We start from the raw sequence: 23,658 nt of genomic DNA, 5'->3' as shown, positions 1-23,658 counted from the left end.
CTTTCTGCAGTGTTATATGTTATTCTTGAGGTTTCTAACATAGTTAAAGAAGGCTTTGTGAGCCTGGGTGGCTTTCTACTGCATATCAAGCTTTGGTAGATTTGATATAAGGCTTATATGGGGCCTTGTGTCATCCTAGGATGCCTACTGGTTTGGAGTTCCCTGTTAAGTTTAATAAGAGCATTTTTAGCATTTGTAGGGTTATATTTATTTTTACATGCAATGAGCTTTTTGCCTTTAATTGTAGAGCATCTTTATATTTGAGTTGAACCATAGGGTTTATTTGAAAATGTGGCATTACATTTATTATATGGGGGACAGTTGAATCTATGCACATATTTACATGCAGTCAGTGAATGATTTTGCATTTGTACAGGTGTCATTAGGGTAGAAGGGAATGTTGAATTTTGCCTGATCATCATGATCTCTGAATACTGAGTTATTGTATGCTTCCAGCTTCAGTCTTATAGTGAATGTGACTGATATATAGTCAGATATGACTAGGGATGTCACAACTGGTAGAGAACAGAGCTGTCCAATATTGGTGAAAACCAAATCCAGGCTTTGGCCACCCCGAATAGGGATGCTGGCTGTAGAGGGTGTGTGTAGCATGTTATAAGTTGATAGTTTGTCTTGTTCAGGGTAAAATGGAGTTCACTGAGCTCATTTTGTAGGTTTATAGAATCTGTAGAGGTGATGTGGCCCTTAATATATATATGGAAAAGCCACATCAGTTTCCATCAGGTCTGAGTACATGGTAGACTCAAAAGCCAGGTATGGCAGGAGTATTGCCCTTACACTGAAACCCAATCTCAGTAACTACAGCAATATATATATTCAAGTTGGAGGGCAGCCTCAAGATAGGCAGTTTGTTGTTAAGACTTCTGGCTGTGAGAGAAGCCACCTTTATATGATTTAATTTACAGCTGAAAATGGATGCATTGATATCTGCTATGCTGAGGTATCTAATAGCTGAACTCTGACAAAAAAAGGCACTATGGGAGGAGTAAGGGCTTTAGCCAGTACGTGGAAGCCATGGAATAAGTGCTGCAGGCCCTCCTTGGTGTAACAAGTTGAAGTGTCACGTAACTTGTTCCATGCTGACATTTACTGGACACCCCCTAGAATGACACCAACCATTAAGACAGTTGTCTAAGCCATCTTTTTTTTGTATATAGGTGTCATTATTATCAAAGGAAGGATTCCATTTAGACCCATGTCTTGCCTGCACTGGACACATATTTGATGAGATTTAGCATGTATCTCTCTGCATGTCTCTCAGGTTTGTGCTTCTGTAGTCATTCACACCCACATCAACTACAACAGGTCATAATCATGTTATACTGATGAAGGGGACTTCAGAGCCTGGCACCAGAAAGGCAACTAACTATAACCCTGTCTTTATCCATTCCTGTGAATGCAGAGTCAGTCTGCCTAACAAGAGTCACCAGTTACTACGACATTCTTTTTTTACTCAGGTAGTTTGAGGTATTAGTTTGCAGGCCACATGCTGGTGACCACTTACTATGTTTGTGTGTTACGAATGTCTGCTGAAACCTAGTTTTCTAAGTCTTAGGATGCCTTGGTAGTGACTTTTTTACAGCCCCAGAGTAAGTCAGTGTAGTCTAGTTGTGAGAAGATTGTATAACACTCATATGCCATCTTATTAGGTGAGAGGGTGTCCTTCCATATTACACAGATATTTACACTTCTCACAGACTGAAGTATTTGTGTCAAGTAGAAGTTCATTGTCTGAGCTTATGGCAGCTTATATACTACCTGAGCAGACCAAGTGCCATAAGGCTGACAAGAGAAGAGGTACAGACAGCTTTTCTTTTTGTTTTGTCCAGTTGTGCCTTGGATTTAGTTTTGTGTAATTGCTCAAGATATACTGCTCATTGACTGTGTAAGTGTATGGTGTAAGAGGATGACTAAGCTGTGAAGACGCGACTAATTCTGAGCAGCCACTCAGACGATTTGTTAGAAAAACACAACTGATACATACACACAATGTTAGAACAACTGCTACAGCAACTACTGCAGCATTAAGGAGTCCGTGCTCAGTTAGTCGCAGTACAGTAATACTGAGGAGTACAGCATGCACCTAATAGTGATCCAGCTCGAACATGCCCGACTTAAAGCAGTGCCATGGCAGTAAATATCATTGTGTTTAAGTGAATATGTCTAACATAAAATAGAGTGGTAGCTACCCTAAAATATAAATTGCCATAGCTACTGAAGCTGTAAATATTAATTCTTTCCTTTGGCTGTTCCACTAAGTAAATTTTAAAATAACTGTTCCTGTAAAACATGGATAAAGAGGTAACCAAAAACATATCCTGACTCAAACAAAACATTTTTTTCTGCATGAGCTAACATTGTTGAAACACTAATCACATACAAACAAAAACGATAAAATACTTACTGTGGTGAAAGCTATTGCTGTTCTTTGGTACACAGCATAAAGTTTATTTAGTGGGAGAAATTTGGGTAGTGATGTGATCCCTAAAATCAGACTAGAGAACACATCCCTGTCAAATGGCAACTAGAATACCATGCACATTGTTATTCAACTCTGAATGTAAGAATCACATTTAAAAAAAAATATATATATATATATATATATATATATATATATATATATATATATATATATATATATATGTATATATATATATATATATATATATATATATATATATATATATATGTATATATACATACATACACTAAAAACAACTGCACATAAATGTACCCATGTGCAGTACATTCCTGTGCTATCACTGAAAACTGACAACTTTTTTTTTTTCATTTATACGTTTGTTAACTGGGTGTGTGGTCTGTTCAAGAGACCCTTTTCAGACATGACCAGGATCAGAAGACTAATTAATGAAGAGAAACAAAAAAAGAAATGAAGTACTTGCATGAAGTGACATTGTTTAAAACAAGACATTTTAAGGAATGCCATTATATGAAATCAGTTAGATGTATTTGGGTGTGTGTAATTGTGGTGTATCCACAGATGGTTTTGTCTGGTCAGTTGGGCTTTCCTTGTAAACAAAGTGTCCCATTTGTAGGTAAACCCACCATCAACCATAGCAAAACTGATAGCATGCATCTTGCAGTGAAAGAAAGACAAACGGTGATAAATGCCTAACTGCAGGCTCCCTGTAGATGGTGAAGAATGTTTCTGTGTTTTTTTTTTCATGCTTTGCAGTGCATGTTATTTTAATTTGCATACCCGAGTTACTGTTATAATGGTAGCACAGTGCAAAGACATTCCCTGTGATTCAGAAAGGATTACAACTCGTGGCTTCCCCTCCTGGTAACCCTTTCCGATTCATAGACTACCCTATCACTGATGTTTCGTGCTAGCAGGAGCTTCAGCAGGGAGGATGGTTCTGCAGGCTAAGCTGCATGGTAATGAGACAGTCTGAGGGAGTGGCTAGGCTTATTATTCATGTGCTTTTCTCTGGAAATGATTTACTCAGGGAATTGCTCAGCTGCTTAAATCACCATGGTGGAAGAACATTTTCATCCATCCATCTACAATCCCTTTTTCCCAGTTTTGCATATGGAGTCAGGGTATCACTTCAACAGTAACAATCATCTAGAGCCAATGTTCACACCACCACCATCAGTCAACTGTGGTCACCCATTGACTTTAATGGAAAAAAAATCATGGTGCAGGTAAGTTCTGTGAAGTTCAGAGGAAATGTGTGTGGGGGGGAGGTTCTTAGTGTATGTATGTATGTGGAAGTGTCTGTGTGTGTCTGTAGGGGGCATTAATGAAATCAGATGAATGCATGTGTGTGTGTGTGTGTGTGTGTGTGTGTGTGTGTGTGTGTGTGTGTGTGTGTGTGTGTGTGTGTCAGTCAGAGTGTACCTGTGGATGGATGAATTGGGTGTTTGTTCATAATTCTGATTGATTGTGTGTATATGTGTGTGTGAGGGAGGAGGGGTTATTGCTGAGTGGATGTGTGTGTCTGTGTTTGTGTACATGAATGTCTGAATATGTGCATGTGTGGCATGCACTGCCAATGTAAACACTAGCATCACAGGTCTTGACAACTCTAGGAGTAAAAATTGCAGTTCAGAAACATGATAATGATGTCATTGTTGCCATAGCAGTCTCTAAATTACATTTTCCACTGACCATGTAAGTTGACCTACTTGCTTTGGCAGTGTACCCCAAGGGGTGTGATTCTTTCTGAATCCCAGCCCTTGATTCATCCCCTGGTTTTATATTGTCTGGATGCTGTACCGCTATTCACTTTAGTTTGTGCAGTTCCACTTCATTAACTGAGGGCATGTTTTATAATTTTTTAGAAAACATAAAATCTCTAACTTTGGATAAAGTGGGTTTGACTGTGTAGACTGTAGTGATGCAATGCCTGTGCATGTCATAAATAGAAAAAGGCCTCAGAATACCCACTTATTTATATCATAAATGGGAAATCAGATGGCAGTGGCTAGTAGAATGAGAAGTGTTCAGTTTATACTTGCAAATTTTGTGACTGTGAGTAAATCAGTTAATCAGATAGTGTTCCCAGGTTGCACTTGAAAGGAAGAATTTTTGTCTAGTAAGCTTACCTAGTTAACTAATCCATACAATAAAAATAAAATACAATAAACAGAGACACAAGACAGACAGCCACACCGACTTGCACACAGGACATACACACCCACACATGATGAAGACAGCACTACAGTAAGACTGAACACTAAGAATTTAAAATAATGGGCTTATGAACTAATAATGATGCTAGAATAAGATTTTGCAGTAGCATGTGTTATGTGACCCCACATTTTTGAAGAACAGACCAAAACTAACAAACATCTGGACATTATGCAACATTCTCCCAGCCCCTACCAACCTCCTAACCTCTCAGCATAATTTCAAAGCAGAAAATAACTGCAGAACAAAGGTCTCAGCACAGTTCTAGAGGAGGTACAAAAAAAAAAAAAAAGACAAGGACGTAACATTAGGGGTTTAAAACATTGTGGTTATGAACTAATAAAGATGGTAGAATAACAGATTTTTTTCAGTAGCATGCATTGTGTGAGTTCGCATTTTTGATGACTAACAGACCAAAAATACGGGTCAAACATCTAAACATTGTGCAACATTCTCACAGCCCCTATCCCTCTTCTAACCTCTTAGCTTAACAATTCCAGACAAAGCCAAAAAAAAAAAAAACTGCAAAAGAAAGGCATAACATCAAGGATAGTTTGAAACTTTGCTGTGATCAACTTCAATAATAGAACAGGGTTTGCACTGGCATGCATTAAGACATCAGTACATTCTACACTACAGAATTGTCATAGCCCCTACCCCCCAGTGTCTCAGCAAAATAAAGCTGGATGAAGTGAAAGTAAAATAAAAACACAAAAGCATAACATTAAAAAACAATGTGCTTATCAAGAAATAAAAATGCTGGAATACATTGCGTAACCCCACATGTTTTAATGAAAATAGATAAATGCCAGGCAAACATCTGAATATTGCACAACATTCTCACAGACCGTAACCCCCCTACCAACCTGTTAGCATAATAACTCTAGACAAAGCAAAAAATTATCATAGAACAAAGACGTACCGTCAGGGATAGTAAACGCTACCGGTATACACAATACTAGTATAACAGGGTTTACATTAATATACATTAAAACGACAACTGTACATTCTGCAACATTCTCACAGCCACTAACTCCTCTCCCAACCTCTCAGCACAATAATTCCGGACAGAGCAAAAAATTATCGTAGAACAAAGGTGTAGCATCAGGCATAGTTGTAAACATTGCTGGTATATGCAAAACATACTAGCAGAACAGGGTTTGCATTGGTATACATTTAAACATCTTTATATTTTGCAGCATTCTCACAGCCACTATCCCCCCACTACCAATATTTTAGCACAATTGTACACAAAACAAAAATGCAATAATGAATATTCTTATGCAAGACTAGATAAAAAAAACTACATCAAATCTGTACATTAATTGCAAACAAGTCTTCAGTCTCTTAGCAGAAGAATTCTGGACTAAGATAAAATAAAACTGTTACAACCACAGCCCCTCACCCCCCAAATCATCTTAGCATAAGAACTCTAAGTTATGTAATCCCCCCCAGCAAAAAATAAAGTTAAAAATAAACCCAGCAACTTACCTTTTCTGCATTTGATAGAAGGCTGCTACTAATCCTCTGCTTGCTTCTCCTACACACAGACCAGACCTGTTCAGACCTTTTAAATTGCCCTCAAAAGGACAGTTTTCCAGATCTTTTAGAAATTGCCATTACAAGGGCAGTTAAAATACAGCTGCTTTGCAGGTCCCACGGTTGTTCCAGGAAAACGTGCATCCTCCATCCATCCTTTCAGCATACCTCTCAACCTCTTAGCGTGAAAGATCTGGACAAATCCAAAGATAATGGGAGTACAAAGGCTTAAAAATAGGGACAATTTTTAAATATTGCTCATATAAACTTACAAACTTGTTTTCAGGCTTTGGTTTAGCATACATTTGCTGAAGGATATAAAGTCTGAAACGTAAATATCTGCCATTATTTAGCGACTTCAATATTCATTGATGTAAAAAAAAAAAAAAAAAACACAGATTTTATGCAGAACAAACCAAAAATATAAAGCAAAAATCTGGATATTCTTAAAAAATCTGGGCAGTTCATATGTGTGCCTAATGCCGATAATCAACAGAACTGACCCAACAGACCACACATTACAGCAAAGCTAATCAGGAAACTAGAACTTGCTTCGTTGACTGCTGCAGTCAATCAGGTCCCTTGCTTCACTGAAGTGGACCTGATTGAGTGCAGCTTACAAGTAAAGCAAGGGACCTGATTGGCTGCAGCAGTCAAGGAAGCAAGTTCTTTCAGGAGGAAAAAAAAAGTGGAATCGTACAAAGGTGCTAAACAGCCGAATGAATGAGGCACCAAGCAAGGAGTGGAAGAGATGGAGAAACATGTGACTGCTTCATATGGGGGCCCTCATACATAGGGAGATAATGGGGGCTCTCCACGGCTGCCGGTTCGGCGGGTCCCTAACACCAGCTATGACCAGAGGATTTTGAAGCTGAACACCTGAATGCTCCTCTGGATAAAAAGGCATTATTTGGCCTTTCCTCTGTTGAGGTCCTTCAAAGATTTGATGACAGGGTAATGTTATTCAGGGGGTTACTGAGAGTTCTCAGCCCTTTGTGGCAAAATATGATAGAAATGTTCCTTCCAGTTCAGGATACTTTATTACAGGAAATAGAATAACCAATCTCAGTAAGGCACAGGCAAGCAAAACTTCAGAAAGCAATTGCACGAAGGTTCAAAAAAGAAGCAAGGGTCCTCCCAAAACCACAGACAATCTTAAAAGGCAGATTGAATATATGCTTCATCATGTTTTTCCCCTTCCCCACCCTGGCATTCTAGTAAAGCTTTTACAAAGTCAAGATTTTCACTTCCATCTCTGGCACTGGAAAATGTTAAGAACTTAGGATGTTCTTTGTGTTTCACTGTTGCAGTCAGCACACTTGGGTTATCTGCCTGCAGGTAGCCCTCAGTCGGCCTGAATACCAGAGTCTTGGGATTTCTGCATCAGATGCTATCGCCTCATCCATGACGTCAGGTCATCAGGGGTATAAAACATGCAGCCAATGCCATTACATCAGCTTTTCTTCCTGAGCAGGAGTCCGAAGCAGAAGCAGTTCACAAGTGCTTGTCAGCAGCTACCTGAAATTTTCATTTTTTGAGTTTCAAACCTGAAGTCTTCTAAAGCTAAGTACCCGGTTGGGGATCCTTTTTTCTTGCTCTAACCGATGTCAGAAAAAGTTAACAATTGTCTTGCCTGTGGAAAGCAAATACCTCACAGAGATTTTCATTCTTACTACGTCACCTGTTTAGGTCCAGACCACGAAGTCCCTCGCTGTCAGTTTTATGCCTTGTTCAATGCCCGAACTATTCGTTGTCAGGCTATTTTTGTCTCTAAATTCTTTCACTCTCATTCTCCTTATTCCGATATGGCATCAGTAAGCCATCCAACTATCGACCTTCCGATAAAACAGAGATAAAAACAGAGACAGACCGCATAGGTCCAAAACTGCCGACGATGCTTCCGTTAAGCTAATCACCAGTCTGCCGTTACTCAGGCGCTTTCGTAGCTCCTGTTACCCACTTCTACAGATTCATAGGCCTCTACTGAGGCCCATTCGGAGTCCGGTATGCCACAAGATGCTTCTTTGACTATGGAACCTGCAGATGTCTCTACCTTGGATGGGTCCGGAGCCGCTGTGCAGGCACCAACTTCTGAGGGTGTATTCAGACTTTCCGATGTTCGTATTAAACCGACTACTTCGTTAATGACTAAATCTACTGAATTTCTCAGGCCCAGAGTTCGCACTACGCCTAGGAAACCGATGACCAAAACACATTCTCAAGCTCCCATACCACAGAAACAAATGCTTAGAATGGCTGAAGACCTTATTACTTTAATTAGGGGAAGCCAGCCTTCCCTTGCTAAAAGACAAAGAATTGATTTTCCTTCAGCCTATGAGTCTGATGACCCTGACCCCTGTGATTACCAGGACATACCCTTATCTACCTATGAGGACTCAGATGCAGAGGAGTCAATTCCCTCAGCCTCCCCCCCAGAGGACCTTTCTTTCAGTGAATTCTTGCATACCCTAAGAGAGCATTTCTGCTGGGAATGCCAGGACTACCCACAGTCCAAAAAGAGACTCGGGGAATTTTTAGACTTGCCTCAGCATAGGCCTCTAGCTATTCCCCCTGTCCTGGATATTGTAGATGATGTTTTCATGGAATCCAGCCTTACCCCTGATACTTTACCACCTGCTCCTAGAAAGCCCGACAGATACTACAGAGTACCTGACTCTCACAAACTTCTCTTTAAAAATCCCACTGCAGATCCAGAGACAGTTTCCCAGGGACTTAAAGGTATTAAGGCTTCTACAGCCAAAACCCCTACTCCTTTGGACAGGGATTCTAGGGTTCTAGACAGATGGGGTAAGAAGGTATATACCTCTGCAACTCTTGCAATCGGGCTTTAAATTGCCAATTTCACATGTTGAAGTACCAGCAGCATATTATTGATCTAATTAAACAAAAAATGTTGTTGATTCCTGATTGTGCAGAAAATAAGGACTTACAAGACTTAATGCATTCTGCAAACCAAGTTGGTAAACATACTTTGCAGTTGGTTTTGAGGCCTTAGAAGCATCTTGCAGGGCTGCTGTCACTGGTTCTGTTCTGAGAAGGCATGCTTGGCTGAAGGAACAAATCTTGCCAGACCATGTCAAGGCAAAATTACTTGATGCTCCATTAAACCAAGAATATTTGTTTGGCTCTAAAGCAGAAGAAGTTCTTAAAAAGATGAAAGAAAAAGCTAAATCCATGCAAACTGATAAAGATTTGTTACAAGTACAGCCACCTAGATTCAGTAGGCATTGGCCTTCAAAAAACTGGTCCTTTCCAGATCTTCTCAGCCCAAACCCAGGGGCAACAGACCACAAAGACTACAGTCTCAAGGTATGCAGAGATCTAAACAATGGAGTGCTCCCTCCTCAAAAACTGGGAGTGGTAAGCCACCCCCCTATGGAAAAAGTTCACAATGACTTGTCCTTAACCCTTCCCAGCCATGCCCAAGTACTTGCACCCCTAGGAGGAAAACTCACCCTGCATGCAAAAAACTGGGAGTATATTACCCAGGACCGATGGGTCTTAAACATTGTATCCCAGGGATACAGATTCTATTTCCACTCTCTGCCAACCCAAAGCAGATTGCCAGACCTTCCTCCAAACTAGTGGACAGAGGCCCAAAAGCAAGTATTTTCTCTTCTCAGTATCAGGGCTATTCAACCTGTGCCAGCAGAGCAAAGGGACAGGGTTTCTACTCCAGGCTATTCCTGGTGCCCAGGAAAGAGAACTCTTGGCGCACTATTCTGGATCTGTCAACCCTAAACACCTTCCTGGTGGTACCAAAATTCAAAATGCTTGCACTCCAGCAGCTCCTTCCTATGCTAGCCAAGGATTTCTGGCTAGTCACCCTAGACTTAAAAGAAGCTTATCTGCACATCCCCATAAAGGAATCTTGCAGGAAATATCTACGTTTCAGGGCAGGCTCTATGCACTATCAGATGTTCATCGTGTTTCACTGTTGCAGTCATTACACTTGGGTTATCCGCCAGCAAGCTACCCGCAGTCAGCCCGAGTTCCAACATCTTGGTCCGGTGTCAGTTTTGGACCTCTGATGCCTGTCCTTTTCTTTGTCTTTGCGGTTTTTTTTATAAATTCCGGTCATCAGTTGTTCCGATGGCATTATGTAACTAAACCTTTGGCCAAAATAATGTAAAGCAAAATCAAACCAACGTTTAATAGTGCATTTGTTGAATCTAGCCCAAAACCGACAACTAGTAACGTCGTGGTCAGGGCCTAGGCAAGGAATACAGTAAGAGTGAAAGTCCTTATGAGGCATTTGCTTCCCACAATAAATACAATTATTAACTTTTACTGACATTGGTCTGGAGCAAGAAAAAGTTTCCCCAATGGGGTACTTAGCTTTATTGAAGACTTCGGTTCTAAAACTCAATTTCGAAAATCTCAGGAGTCTGCTGACCGGCACTTGCGAACTGCTTTTGCTTTGGGCACCGTGCAGCAAGAAAGACTGAAGAAAATGGTGTCAGTTGCATCTTTTATACCCCTGGCACACTGACGTCAGGGAAGAGGCGACAGCAACCGATGCCGGACCAAGACTTTGGAACTCGGGCCGACTGCTGGTGGCCTGCCGGAGGATAACCCAAGTGTAATGACTGCAACAGTGAATACACTCGAACATCTACATTTATGGTAGGTACACAACTGTACTTTCTCTGCACTTCCCTTTGGCTTATCTGCTGTTCCTAGGGTATTCCAAAGTGCCTGGCTCCAGCCATTGCTTACTGCAGGCAGAGAAATATTCAAATTTACCCATACTTGGATGATTGCCTGATTCAGACAGACAGTCAGGAATTGCTACTTCAGCACCTGACATTTGTAAAGAGACTCCTAACTTCTCTGGGGTGTACCATCAACGAAAAGAAATCACATCTGGTACTCAGCCAAAAGATTGTATTCCTGGGAGCAAGCTTGAACACAACTTCCCAGATGGCATTCCTCACTCCAGAAAAGCAGGTTTATTTGACAACTTATTTCAAACTACTGGCCACCCAAACCCAGCTATCTGCAAGAAAAATACTGTAAGCCCTAGGGTTCATGGCCTCATATATTCTACTGATTCCATATGCAAGACTGCATATGAGGAAACTCCAATGGTACTTAAAAAGTCTCTGGTGTCAACATTCCCAGGACCTGGAAGCAGTGATTTCTATCATTCCTTGCCTAAGGACAGAGTTCCTTTGTTGGGCAGAGGCTTGCAACCACAACAAGGGACTCCCTTTCTCATAACTTCCGCCATCCAAACTTTGACAACAGATGCATCACACTATGCATGGGGGGCTCACATGGCAGGCAAATGGATTCAAGGCAAATGGAGCCCAGGACAAATTCACCTGCATATCAGTCAAAAAGAAATGTTAGCTGTACAGAATGCACTGACATCCTTCAAATTCCTTAGCCTGCCAGGACAACTCCTGATAAAGACAGACAACACCACAGGTATGTGGTACATAAACAAGCAGGGGGGAACGCACTCCTACCCACTCTGCAGGTTAGCCATGACACTGTGGAACACAGCCTTAAGCAACCAAATGCACCTGCAAGCTCAATTCCTGCCAGGCAAACAAAATTCACTGGCAGATGACTTAAGCAGAAATCTAATGGACCCATGTGAGTGGAAACTGGAACCAAACTCATTCAAACGTCTAATACACAGGTGGGGGACACCAGAGGTGGACCTCTTTGCATCCCCCCAAAACCATCAACTAAACAAATTTTGCACCAGAATTCCCCACAGCCAAGTTTGCAAAGTGAATGCCCTATCCTTCACATGGGAAAACCTCTCAATCTATGCCTTTCCCCCTGTCTACCCCTCCTTCCAAAGGTACTCCTCAAGATCAAACAGGACAGGCCAAAGACAGTCCTTATTCCACCAGACCAGCCATGCCAGCAATGGTACCCACTGCTATGTAGTCTGACAGCAGTGCCACACTGGCACCTACAGCAGACCCCCTCTCTGCTGTCCCAGCAGGTGGGACAGATTTTGCATCCTCAGCTGCAAACCCTGAACCTGGCAACCTGGCTTATTCCCTGAATACATCACCAGCAACCCTCACCAAACAGGTGCTGGATGTTATCCTTGAGGCCAGGAGGCCCAGTACTAGGAAATCCTATTCAAAAAAGTGGAATAGATACTGTTCTTGGAGCCAGTCTCAAGGAAAGGACACAGCCATGATCTCCTTGCCTCAAATCCTAGATTACCTAGCAGAGCTGCTCCACAAAGGCCTCACCTTCTTATCAATTAAAATTCATGCCTCTGCCAACTCAGATCATTATAATACTGAGCCACCCCTCTTCTCTCACCCTCTGATCAAACAGTTCCTGAGAGGAGCTAACAATTTAAGACCCCCAAGGAGAGCTCCCACTCCTGCCTGGAACCTTAACTTTGTACTAGAGAAGCTCACACATTTGAGCCTGCTGCTACAGCAGAGTTAAATTCCTCTCTTGGAAAACAGCCTTACTGCTAGCCATCACTTCAGCAAGAAGAGTGCCTGAGTTACAGGCCCTTATGGCTGTGGAACCCTTCATTATCATCCATGTGGACAGGGATTCCCTCAGGACTAACCCATCTTTTATGCCCAAGGTGGTATCCAGTGTGGCTTTAAACCAATCCATCCATTTGCCAACCTTTTTTCCTAATCCTCAGAATAAAGGGGAAAGAATCCTGCACTCCTTGGATGTGCACAGACAGCCCAGGTTCTACCTTGACAGGACTAAACCTTTCTGAAAATCTGACCAGCTGCTGGTCAGCTCTGCTACAGAGGCAGAGGGCAAGGCCATTTTGAAACAAACCATGTCTAAATGGATAGCACACTGCATCCATTTCTGCTACAAGCACAATGGAAAACCTACCCCACAGGGGATCAGGCCTTATTCCACTAGGAATACTTCAACTTGTACAGTTTTTCTCAGGGGAGTCCCTACCAGGGACATCCTGGAAGCTGCAACCTGGGTTGTGTACACACCTTCACCAAGCATTACCACTTTACCTATCTTTTCCAAATCCAGAGCTGGATTTGCCACAGCAGTCTTACAAGGCCTGCTAGCCAGCCCTACTACTTCTTGACTGCCTTCACCCTTCCACAGCTTTGGGAATCAACCCAAGTGTGATTGTAACAATGAAACATGAAGAACATAGTACAGTTGTGTACGCTTACTCTAAATGTAGATGTTCGAATGTATTCACTGTTGCAGTCCTGGTTAACCTCCCTCCAGCCCCCTGTCTTTCTATACTTTCTACCTATCCTCTTTTTTGGTCATATCTTATGGAAATGGTATTTAATTTTACTGGAGGTGTTCCATGCCATTTGATTGCTTCCTATTTTGGGGTCTCCTGACATTTGGGCAAGAAAAACTGATGTAATGGCATTGGCTACATGTTTTATACCCCTGATGACCTGATGTCATGGATGAGGCGACAGCATCCAATGCAGAAACCCCAAGACTCTGGTATTCGAGCCGACTGAGGGCTGCCTGCAAGGAGATAACCCAAGTGTGATGACTGCAACAGTGAATACACTTGAACATCTACATTTATGGTAAGTGTACACAACTGTACTTTCTTCAATCATTCAGAAAGGCTACAACAGGCAGTGGGATCCCCTTCCTCCTTTTTAAATGGATTCCTCTACATTCATCCAGTCAAATCTTCCCGTTTCCCCTGTCCCAGATCAAATATTATTTCATTATAGATCCTGTTTCCCCCAGATCATAAAGAGAAAGGGATTTATTCAAGAATGTTTCTGATGTCAAAGAAAGAAGGAACCTAGAGACATGTCCTAGACCTTTCTTTTCTATACCTTCACATGAAAACTCCAAAATTCAAAATGCGCATTCCACAGTTTACCTCTCGTGTCATTTGTCTAATAACTCTGTATTTAAAAGATGCTTATCATCACATTCCAGTTCTCAAACATTTCAGACTTTTTGTTTTTGTTTGTCAGGTTTACATTTTTAGTTCTCTGATTTAGTCATTGGGTTGTCAACAATTCCAAGAGTGTTTACAGTGTGTGTGTCTCTTGTAACAGCCCATTGTAATTTGCAGGGCAGTCACATTTCCATATTTATTAGGATCCCTTATTTCTCAAATTCCTTTACGAGTTGCTAAGAGTCTCTGACTTGGGAAAAAATATTCTCAGTCTGGGATTTCATGTGCAAGATAGCAAAATATTCTTTCATTCCTTCTCACAGTGTAGTGTTTCAGAGCTGTCTGCTGGAGTCATCCCTTATGATGGCTTTTCTTTATCAGGACAAAATGGAATTTTACAAGAAGAAATTTGTGACATTTTCAGACCAGACCCTGGTATCTTCCCAAGAATATCTCAGGATTCTCTGATTTATTGCCTCTACAATTCTCATAATTCCTTTGGACAAATTTCACATGAGAAAAATCACTTAGTTCTCAAAACTGTCTAGACCCAACACCAGCAACCCCTATCTTTTCAGATACTGGTTCTTGGGTTTGTGAAAGGGGAGATCCATTGGTGGGAGAATCAGTTGTCCCTGAGTTTGAGCCTCCTTTTTCCTTTCCACTCCATACTAAGTCTGTGACCACAGATGCTTCAGACTTTTCTTGGGGGAACTGTAGCCAGAGCAGTGAATGTCCATGGTCTATAGAACTATAAGGTAAAATTGAAGCACTTAGATGAAATGAAATGAAATAATGGCACTGTAGATGTCTTTAGATGTCTAAGCCATCTTTGCACTCCAGACCCTCTTCTAGTAATCACAGACAACACCAGTAAGATGTGGTACATAAACAACTGGGTGGGGGGACAGATTCTAACCTTGTTTGCAGACTGGCTGTGGAAGCTGAGAACTAGCAACTCAGCACAATCTACCCTACAGGCTACTTACATTCTGTCAGAAGATAATTTTGTAGCAGATAAGCTGAGCAGGACTGGGACAGGCCCCTTTGAATGGAAGTTTCACCAACAGGTCTTTCAGGAATTGATCCAGCTCTGGGGAGCTCCTTGTGTATATCTGTTTGCCTCCATTTACAATAGAGAGCTAAAGAAATTCTGCTCCAAGACTCTATGCACAAGGGCCTGGACCACAGAGACATGGGCACATACTAGGATAGTGATCATAGGGACAATAAGACGACCAGAAGTATACACCTTTAAGCAGACAAACATAAATGTTCTTGCCACCCTTTTCATGCACTTAATACTGCTCACCTCCCAGATTGAGTAGGGCCATACATGATATCCCATTGTGAATTTGTGTCTATCTACCCATCCAGTTATCAAGCCTAGCCTTAAAGGTAGCCAATGTAGTACCTTGGTCTGTAGTGCTAACTTATTCTGTAGGTTAGAATGTCTTTAGTTAGAACTTATCCCTCCAGCAAGTGTTGCTTATGTGTTGGTGTAGATTTATGTACTTAGTATGTTTGTTGAATCACTGTTTTTGTGAAGAAGTTAGAGGTCAGATAGGGTATTTCAGTGATTGAAACGTGAGACACAGATCACTTCTCAACAACCTTTAAGCTGCTGAGTATAAAGGAGAGTTGTGCTAATCTGTTGGGCTAGTTGAAGTATTTAAGCCCTTTAATTTTCTTGATTAGAAATGTTTCGGGCCTTTCCAGTTGAGCAGAATGCTTAGATTTGTTTGTTCATACCAAAGGGGGGCATTATATTCAATTATGGGTCTGATAAGGGAAGAAGGCAGAGGTAGGATGATTTATTTCAATCTTGAAGATAATCCCATGGGAATTAACCAGACCAGATAGAAGAATTTCCTGACTGTGGTAGAAACATGATGATTGAATGAAAGACAGAGAGCTGGCATAATAGTTAAGGTTTTTACTTGAGACAGAATGTGCAGAGTTTGATTCTCACCTTTGAAAGGGAAATCAGCTGGACTTAAAGTGATCCACAAGGGCACTTCGGCTAGTACTTACCTATGAACCTGTGAGAGTTATCCATATAAGTACTTAGGTGTCTTTTGTTAGTAACTGGCTAAAGAGGAGTACCATTTATAACATATTTTGTGGGAACAACATTTTTGCCAAACGCTGCTATGCAGCACGTTTTTTTAGTTTGAGACTATTTTTGATTCACCATATATATGCATATTCCTTCCTTACTGGAACTATTTTGTATTATTGGATGAGCAGATAACCGTGCCGAGTTTAAAGTTATCAGCAAAGTTGGTCAACACACTTTTGGGATGTTAGCTTACATTTCTGCAAAACAAATGCCAAACAGGAGAGGGCCCAGAACTGATCACTGTGGCACCCCACTAGTTACTATTTAACATTCAGAGAGGGAACCATCAACTTTCAGTCTGCAATCTGCTGGATAGCCAGTTTACATTCCAGTGTACAATGTATGGGTTTACATTAAGCTTGTCTAATTTATCAATAATGTCAGCAGGGGGAATAGTGTAAAAAAGCCTTGGCCAGATTAGTGTGCACAGAATGACAACTATCCACAGCCCCTGTAACCTTTTCAAAGAAGCTCACTAGTTTCAGGAGACAGGACCTGCCCTTCACAAAACCAAACTGATTGCTATCTACATCATTTAAGTTGCCTAAGTCTGCATAAATGATTTCTGTTATGCTAGGTTCCATTAATTAGCATGTAAGGCTGATGGGTCTGTAATTACCTGGATCTATAGAGGAACTATCCTTGTGTAGGAGAGCCATGGTTGTTGCTGTCTAGGCATTAGGAACAAGCCCTGTCGATTGGCTGAGGTTGAGCAGTTTAAGTAGAGGCTCAGTGCAAACTTGGTACTTAAAAAAATGCAGCCTGGAATGTTGTCTGGTCCCCCGAAGTATTAGTTATAGCCCTTGATCTGTATTCTAAGACTTGTTCCAAAGTGGTTTAGCTGAAAACTAAATTCTGAAGGGTAGCGGGGGCAACAATGTGGGTAGGAGAGGTCCAATTATCCCAAAATTTGTCTGATTATGTATAAACTATATCCTTTAGGTTAGAATGGATGATATTATTATGGATGAGTTCAGTGCATTGTTGGACATTTGTTCTTAATTTTCTGACGTACGGTAGGGAAATGGTGATTTCTTACAACTTTTCATTATTTTCCTTCTTTTGCTGTAGAGTTTATTAATGCAGGATTTCCACCAGAGAGGTTTATTCCTGAATGTACTGTTATATTTAGGGTAGATAGATACTGACTTTTCTATACAATTGTTCAGGTGCTGGTAGAAGTCAGAGGTGAGTGTGGTGGTCCTCTCAGTTCTGTTTGCAAGGATGTTTTGCAAATTTTACATAGGTCTTCTTCGAGCTGGGCTAATTTGATAAGGACCAGGTCAAGATATTAGAGCCTTTCAATGGTAATTTTACAATTTGCTCCAGTGCATTTGATACTAATTAAGTCTAGGAATCTCTGAGCATAAATATTTTAGAGGTGGAAATGTGCCAGTGAATGCTTAGGCAATTGGTGTCCCAAAGTAAGAAGGTGTTTGATTTGATGTGTAATGCCTCAGTGGTGTTGAGGTAATTTCTGTGTTCTTTGGGTGACTTTGACTGTGATCTATAGCAAGTGATGAAGTACTAGTTGAATTTTGTAAAGGATAATTTGAATCTCCAAAAGCTCCAAGTTAACATTGTGGGTAAATGGAAGTAAAGTAATGGTGTTTCTAACAAATATATTTACTCCCATGTACCTACCCAGGGGTCTGAAGGCATGATAGGTGCTAAAGCCTTGTGTAAAGGGAGTGTTGTCACTGCACTGAAAGCATGTCTCAGTAACTATACAAATATGATGTGTTTGAGGTGCAGGAGGGCCTTAATTTCTGTCAGCTTTCTATACAGACTCCTAGCATTGAACAGTGTCACCTTGATGTTATCCAAATTTGAGTTTTAAGTTTTCTGTGTAGGAATGTCCAGTACGAGGACTGTGCCTAAAATGGACAATATGAGGGCATCAAATGCCCTTTCATTCTCATGGACCAGAATGTTCTTCTGTAACTAGAATTCTTCTAAAGATTCAGAAGAACTCTCCAAGGATAAATGTGGAAACACCCTTTTCACCCAGGCAACAGTAGTTCTCTCTTTTTTTGAAAATGGCCAAGGGCAATTACTGCAAACTTCTTCACAGAATGAACTTGCTCACAAAGGAGAGGTTGTTTGATACACTACAGTCTTCACTTTCTTCAACTCACTACCTGTATGATAGAGTTTTAATTCCTTTTAGGCACCTGTTTTCAGAGAATGTGATGCAGGTATAGAGGCAAAGAAACCTGCTGCTATAAAGTCATATATGTCTAAGTGGAAATGATTTTCTAGTTGCTGCCGAACTAAAAATCAAAATCCTTTTAGGGTTCAGATAGTTTTGGTTGTGCAGAGTTGTTATAGGAGTTATTATCCTTTGGTCTTTCTTACTGTTCTATCAAGGTTTACCTTTCAGTCATCTCTGCTTATGTAGCCATGGTTCCCCTTACTACCCTACCGCAAGCTAAACAGTTTTTGAAAAGGAATTTATATATATATGTCCATTTAGAAAACAAGTGTCTCCTGCTTGGAATCTTATTTATGTACTGCAGTAACTTATTTTTTTTCATTTTGGACCTGCTCACGAGGCTGATTTAAAATTCCTTTCTTGGAAAATAGTGTTACTCATTGCTTTGACTCCTGTAAGAAAAATATCTGAGTTACCAGCTGTTATGATGATTCAACCCTATTTCATTTTTTTTCTCAAATATCAGGTAACTTTGAGAACAAATCCTTCTTTTATGACTAAAGTGGGTTAAGAGTTTACCTTCAGCCAGGCCATTCATCTCACTATTTCTTTATCCAGAACCAAGAAACTGGGGATAAAGATTTGTACACACTCTATGTCTACAGGCAACTCATATACTACATTGACATAGCAAAAACCTTCAGGAGTTTTAACCAACTCTCTTTCTTATGAAGGTACGAAAAAGCAACAGTGTCAAAACAGACAAATTATAAATGGTTGCTCATGCTATTGCTTTTTCTTACTCTGACCATAGCAAGACATGTTGAGGCAAAGTCACGGCCCGCTCTTCCAGAGCTTTGGCTAATTCAGTAGCTTTCTGGAAGGGGGTGGACTCTAGAAATATAACAAACATACTAACTTGGTCATCTGTACACGTTTATCTAATTAGATTCTTTCTCTAGGTCAACAGCAGGCTTTGCTGTGACTATTCCCAAGGTCTCCTGAAATCTCATCCTTCTTCCTTCCTTAAGTTCTGCTATTTGTTACATGTAGCTCAGGCTAATGCAACAGTGATATCATGATGAACAGAGTATAGTCGTGTAAGTAAACTTATCACAACATTAGATGTTGAAATAGATCATTGTTGTAGGACAAGCATCCTGTCTTTCTGATGTTTTTTGTGTTAATTTGCGTGCTTTTTTGTCATTCTTCTATTTTACTGATACATGCCTATCTGGCTGGGCTGTAGCCTCCCTTGTTTTGAGGCAAGAAAACTCTGAGATTTTGAAGCACTAACCATTGATTTACCTCTCTGCTTGAGCTCTACAGTGGTTATGTAGTATGAAACGTGCCGTAAAACTTTGGAAGCTGGCTGGTCATACCGTCCTTGGCAGGATATGTCCCATTTGGCTTAGACTACTGCAAAAGTGATCTATTTGAACATCATCTGCTATTTACTTACACAACAGTAGATGTTAAAATAGATCAGTAGCCTAAGCTGTATGAGACATAACTGAACATCTAGTGTTATGGTAAGTTTACTTACACAACTGTTTTTTTTCTCATTGGTTATGAATAATTGCTGTCTGAAAGCATTTCATGGTTGTTAAACACCATATGTTCAGTTCTTTTATGCATCTAAAGTTCATCATGTTATTCATGTTCATATCTGATAGTTTTATAACTATTTTTATGTTTTTTACTGCTTTTGTCAACAGTTAGCTGCAGTGATGGAACCTACTATGATGGAGATCAAGAACAATGCATTTTATGCCCAGCTGGAACTTACCAAGATGAAGAAGGACAGTTGACTTGTGAACGCTGTCCTGGGCTTGAGAATCTAGGGATGCAAAAAACACTTGGAGCTCGGAATATCTCTGAATGTGGAGGTAAGGGATTATTTAAAAATTTTCAGTACCTATTAGAAAATAGTAGCTAAATCTTTTCACCATTTCAGCTCCTAGTATTCTGATGACTCCAAAGTTTATTAGATATACATTATATACTGGGTGGCACAGTACAACAGCATTTAACACTGCAGTATTACTGAACCTCGTTCTTCAATTAATTTCTTAATCACAGTACATTCTGTGTGGATTTTACTTATCTTTCCTGTGTTCTTGTGAGGTTTTGCTTGATACTGCAGTTTCCTCTCTAACTGCTGATAATACTAGATGTACATGTTACATGAAATTTTGTGTGTGTGTGTGTGTGTGTGTGTGTGTGTGTGTGTGTGTGTGTGTGTGTGTGTGTGTGTGTGTGTGTGTGTGTGTGTGAATTGGACATACTGCAATGGGTTTGTCTCCTGTTCAAGATGATTTTCTATGCATTTAACACACTTAGAGTTGACATAGACTCCAGCTCTCCCTCGAACCTACATTGGCTTAAGCAGGAAGCTGGACAGATAGTTTGCTTACTTTGTTGCACAATATAATTTCATAATAAATCTGATCTTTTCAATAACATTTTTTCAAACTGTTATCCTATGTTAATTCCTAGTTTATAACATTGAAAGAATGTTCAGCCACGTAACGTGCATATGCTCTAAAGTATTTTTGTTCCTTGTAGGCTAATTGTTTAGCAATACCAATGACTCAGCAGATTACACTCTCATTTTTGATAATTATTTTATTTATTAGTTACATTTGTTTGTCTGGGCAGTACCCTGATCACAACTGATTATTTCCAGGTACAGCTTTAGTGAAATAATTTGTAAAGAAGAAAAAGTGTCACAAAACAGAACAGAAAGTTAGCAGTTAATAGATGTAGCAACAATTATAAAATAAATGCGCATTTATAGTTTCACATTCTTGTATTTCAAGTTTACATTGTGGTGGAAATGTGGAGTTGTGAGAGTCAGGGTGGGGGAGGTGGAATTAAGAGGTGCTAGTAGTAGAGAGAGAGAGCAAGCAAGGCTAGAGGTTGAAAGTCCATTACATGATGTGGACTGCTGTGTGGCAGGAGCAGTTTGATTTGGTGCGTGGGATACAGGATTGTAGTTAATTTAGGTGGGGGGATTCCCATATGGTAATAATAAGGAGGGGTAAAGAGGGGTTTGTGCAGTGTAGGTTGGTTTGTAGGGATTGGAGTAGGGGCGTGCTAGGAAGAAGTATCCGATGTTGCAATGTGTGTTTATGTCTAGTATAAAGTTTGGCAGACACTGTTGAGTATAAGCTAGATTGGAGAAGTTGAAGAAAAGAGAAACTAATAGGTCTACTTTGTGATGCACTGGGAGCCATTCGCCTTTTTGAGGGTGAGGCAGTGGTGCTTATGAGAGGATGAGTTAGTGTTGATGCAACATATTTTCTTTTTGATAGTCTTCAGTGTGGAGGAGTTTTTCTTAGAGGCTGTGGCTGTTATGGGTAGTCCATATTTGAGTTGGGCCTGAAAGATTCCTTTCCTTGTAGCTGCTCTGGTTGGTTTGGATAGGTGGGGTACGATTTTCCTGGCCCAGAAGAGAAATGAGTTAACTTATGTCCTTGATTTCACAATATGGGTGTGGAATGTTAGTAACTAGTCTAGCCACAAACCAAGGTATTTGAAGGAGTTGGTTGTTTCTGTTGGTGTGCCTCAAAGGGTAGTGCTATTGAGTGACTTTGGTAATGTTTTTATGTTTTTGGATGGTGTTAAATAGCATGTTTTTTGTTTTTGTAGGGTTAAGTGTTAGTCTGCGATTATTGAGCCAAGAATTGAGGGAGTTGAGCTCTTTTTGCAGTTGTGTTTCAGTTGTAGAGTGGTTGTGGCTGGACCTAAAGATTACCATGTCATCAGTGTAGAGGTTGAGTTGTAGAGTAGGAAGGTCATGAGTTAGATTGTTAATGAAAATAGAGAAGAGTAGCTAAGATAGAACCTTACGTTGGCTCGGTCATTGAAAGAGGTGTGGGCATAAAAAAGGAAGAGCTTAATTTATCTTTGAAGAAACTGTTTAATAAGGCCTCTTAGAAACTAGTGACATATATGTTACTAAGGTTTGTGTTCTGAAGAACGTTATGAAGGAGTTGGTGGTTGATTAGATCAAATACTTTTGTGAGATTGATTACTGCCTGTAAAAAGTTACCATTATCCATGTTGAGAATACTGTCAGGCACCAAAGTGGTGTTGATATACTTCTGTGAGGAAGAACAGAAAGCTGTGGGATATGTCCACACACCAGGTGCTTGGATTCATACTTCAGTGCAATGCAGCATAGGATGTGTTATACTCCTGAGGTGCCATCCTTTGGATTAGATGTTAAACTGCTGTCCCATCTGCTTCTGCTGGTGGTAGCTTGGGTAGGTGTAAAATATCCATTCCTACTTATAAAAAAGAAAAAGTAGAGAAGTTTCCCTAGTTTTCTGTCCATATTGTTTCCTTGTATTATGCATATCACCTTGAATTTCCCTGAAAGCAGACTATAGAAATAGTAAGACTAGCATCAGTCAACAAAAATAATGTAAAGTAAATATTTATTTGATAATCAAGTAACTGAAGTGGTCCAGAGGCTATTTTCAGATGTAACATCAAAGGCACAAACAGATGTGAAACCCATATAGGTATAAAGAAAAACAAGAATTAATGTAGTAAATTTAAGGTAGTATGACTTCATATGAGATGCATGACAGGCAATGTTATAATTCACTTTAACATGTGCAATGCAAAATAAAACAGTATATATTATAGACTGACTAAAGTGAACAGAGCTGTAGCAAATTCTTATGGCTCCCTGGCAACACCCCCATTTGGTGCTCTTAGCCAGAGGCATAGCTAGGTATTCCATTGCCTTGTGCTGTCCTCCGATCTGGCATCTCCTTCTACCTCCAACTTTAAGTTGAGCAGCCAAAAAAGGGTCTATTCTCAGTCTAGCATTCCTAACTTTAAGGAGTAAGCCTATCCAGACAGGTCTGATCATCCAGGCTTCCTGAGGAACAAAAACAATTCTTTTTAAACTGTATCCGACATCTTGCTACATTTATAGCAAAACGTTTGCTACAGATTATGCCACACACAGTGCACTAAAGTGGTTCACTTCAGACCAAAAAAGAAAGGTTTTGCTTAATTTTAAAAGTATAGCAAAGAGCTGCTCTGATGGTATAGAAAAAGCCCTGACTACAGCTCAGTCAACCTGGATGTGATTAGTGGTTCAAGTGACAGAGAGTGGCAGGGAGGATCAGGTTGTCCATCCTGTGGGGAGGAGGATGTGTGAGCAGTGCCCACAGAGCAATAGGAGCTTCCTGGAGGAGACTGAGGAGCCAATTGCAAAGTGTTTGATGAAAGAGGTGGGGTCCCGGTGTAAAATTTGATAA

General features: G+C 40.4%; 1 protein-coding gene across 1 annotated transcript in view; it reads left to right on the top strand.

Annotated features, from left to right (window-relative positions):
- LOC122791730 (signal peptide, CUB and EGF-like domain-containing protein 2) overlaps positions 1 to 23,658 on the top strand; it is a 1,774,756-nt gene that overhangs the window by 1,571,291 nt on the left and 179,807 nt on the right. The window contains exon 17 of the mRNA XM_044059635.1: positions 20,095 to 20,265. Coding sequence (XP_043915570.1) covers positions 20,095 to 20,265 — 171 coding nt within the window. The remainder of the gene's footprint in view (positions 1 to 20,094; positions 20,266 to 23,658) is intronic.

The sequence above is a fragment of the Protopterus annectens genome, chromosome 17.part0 (genome assembly GCF_019279795.1).
Source record: "Protopterus annectens isolate FY-2018-M chromosome 17.part0, PAN1.0, whole genome shotgun sequence".
NCBI classification, from domain to species: domain Eukaryota; kingdom Metazoa; phylum Chordata; order Ceratodontiformes; family Protopteridae; genus Protopterus; species Protopterus annectens.
Note: the sequence above shows the minus strand (reverse complement) of the source record. Positions and strands in the feature narration are given on the sequence as shown.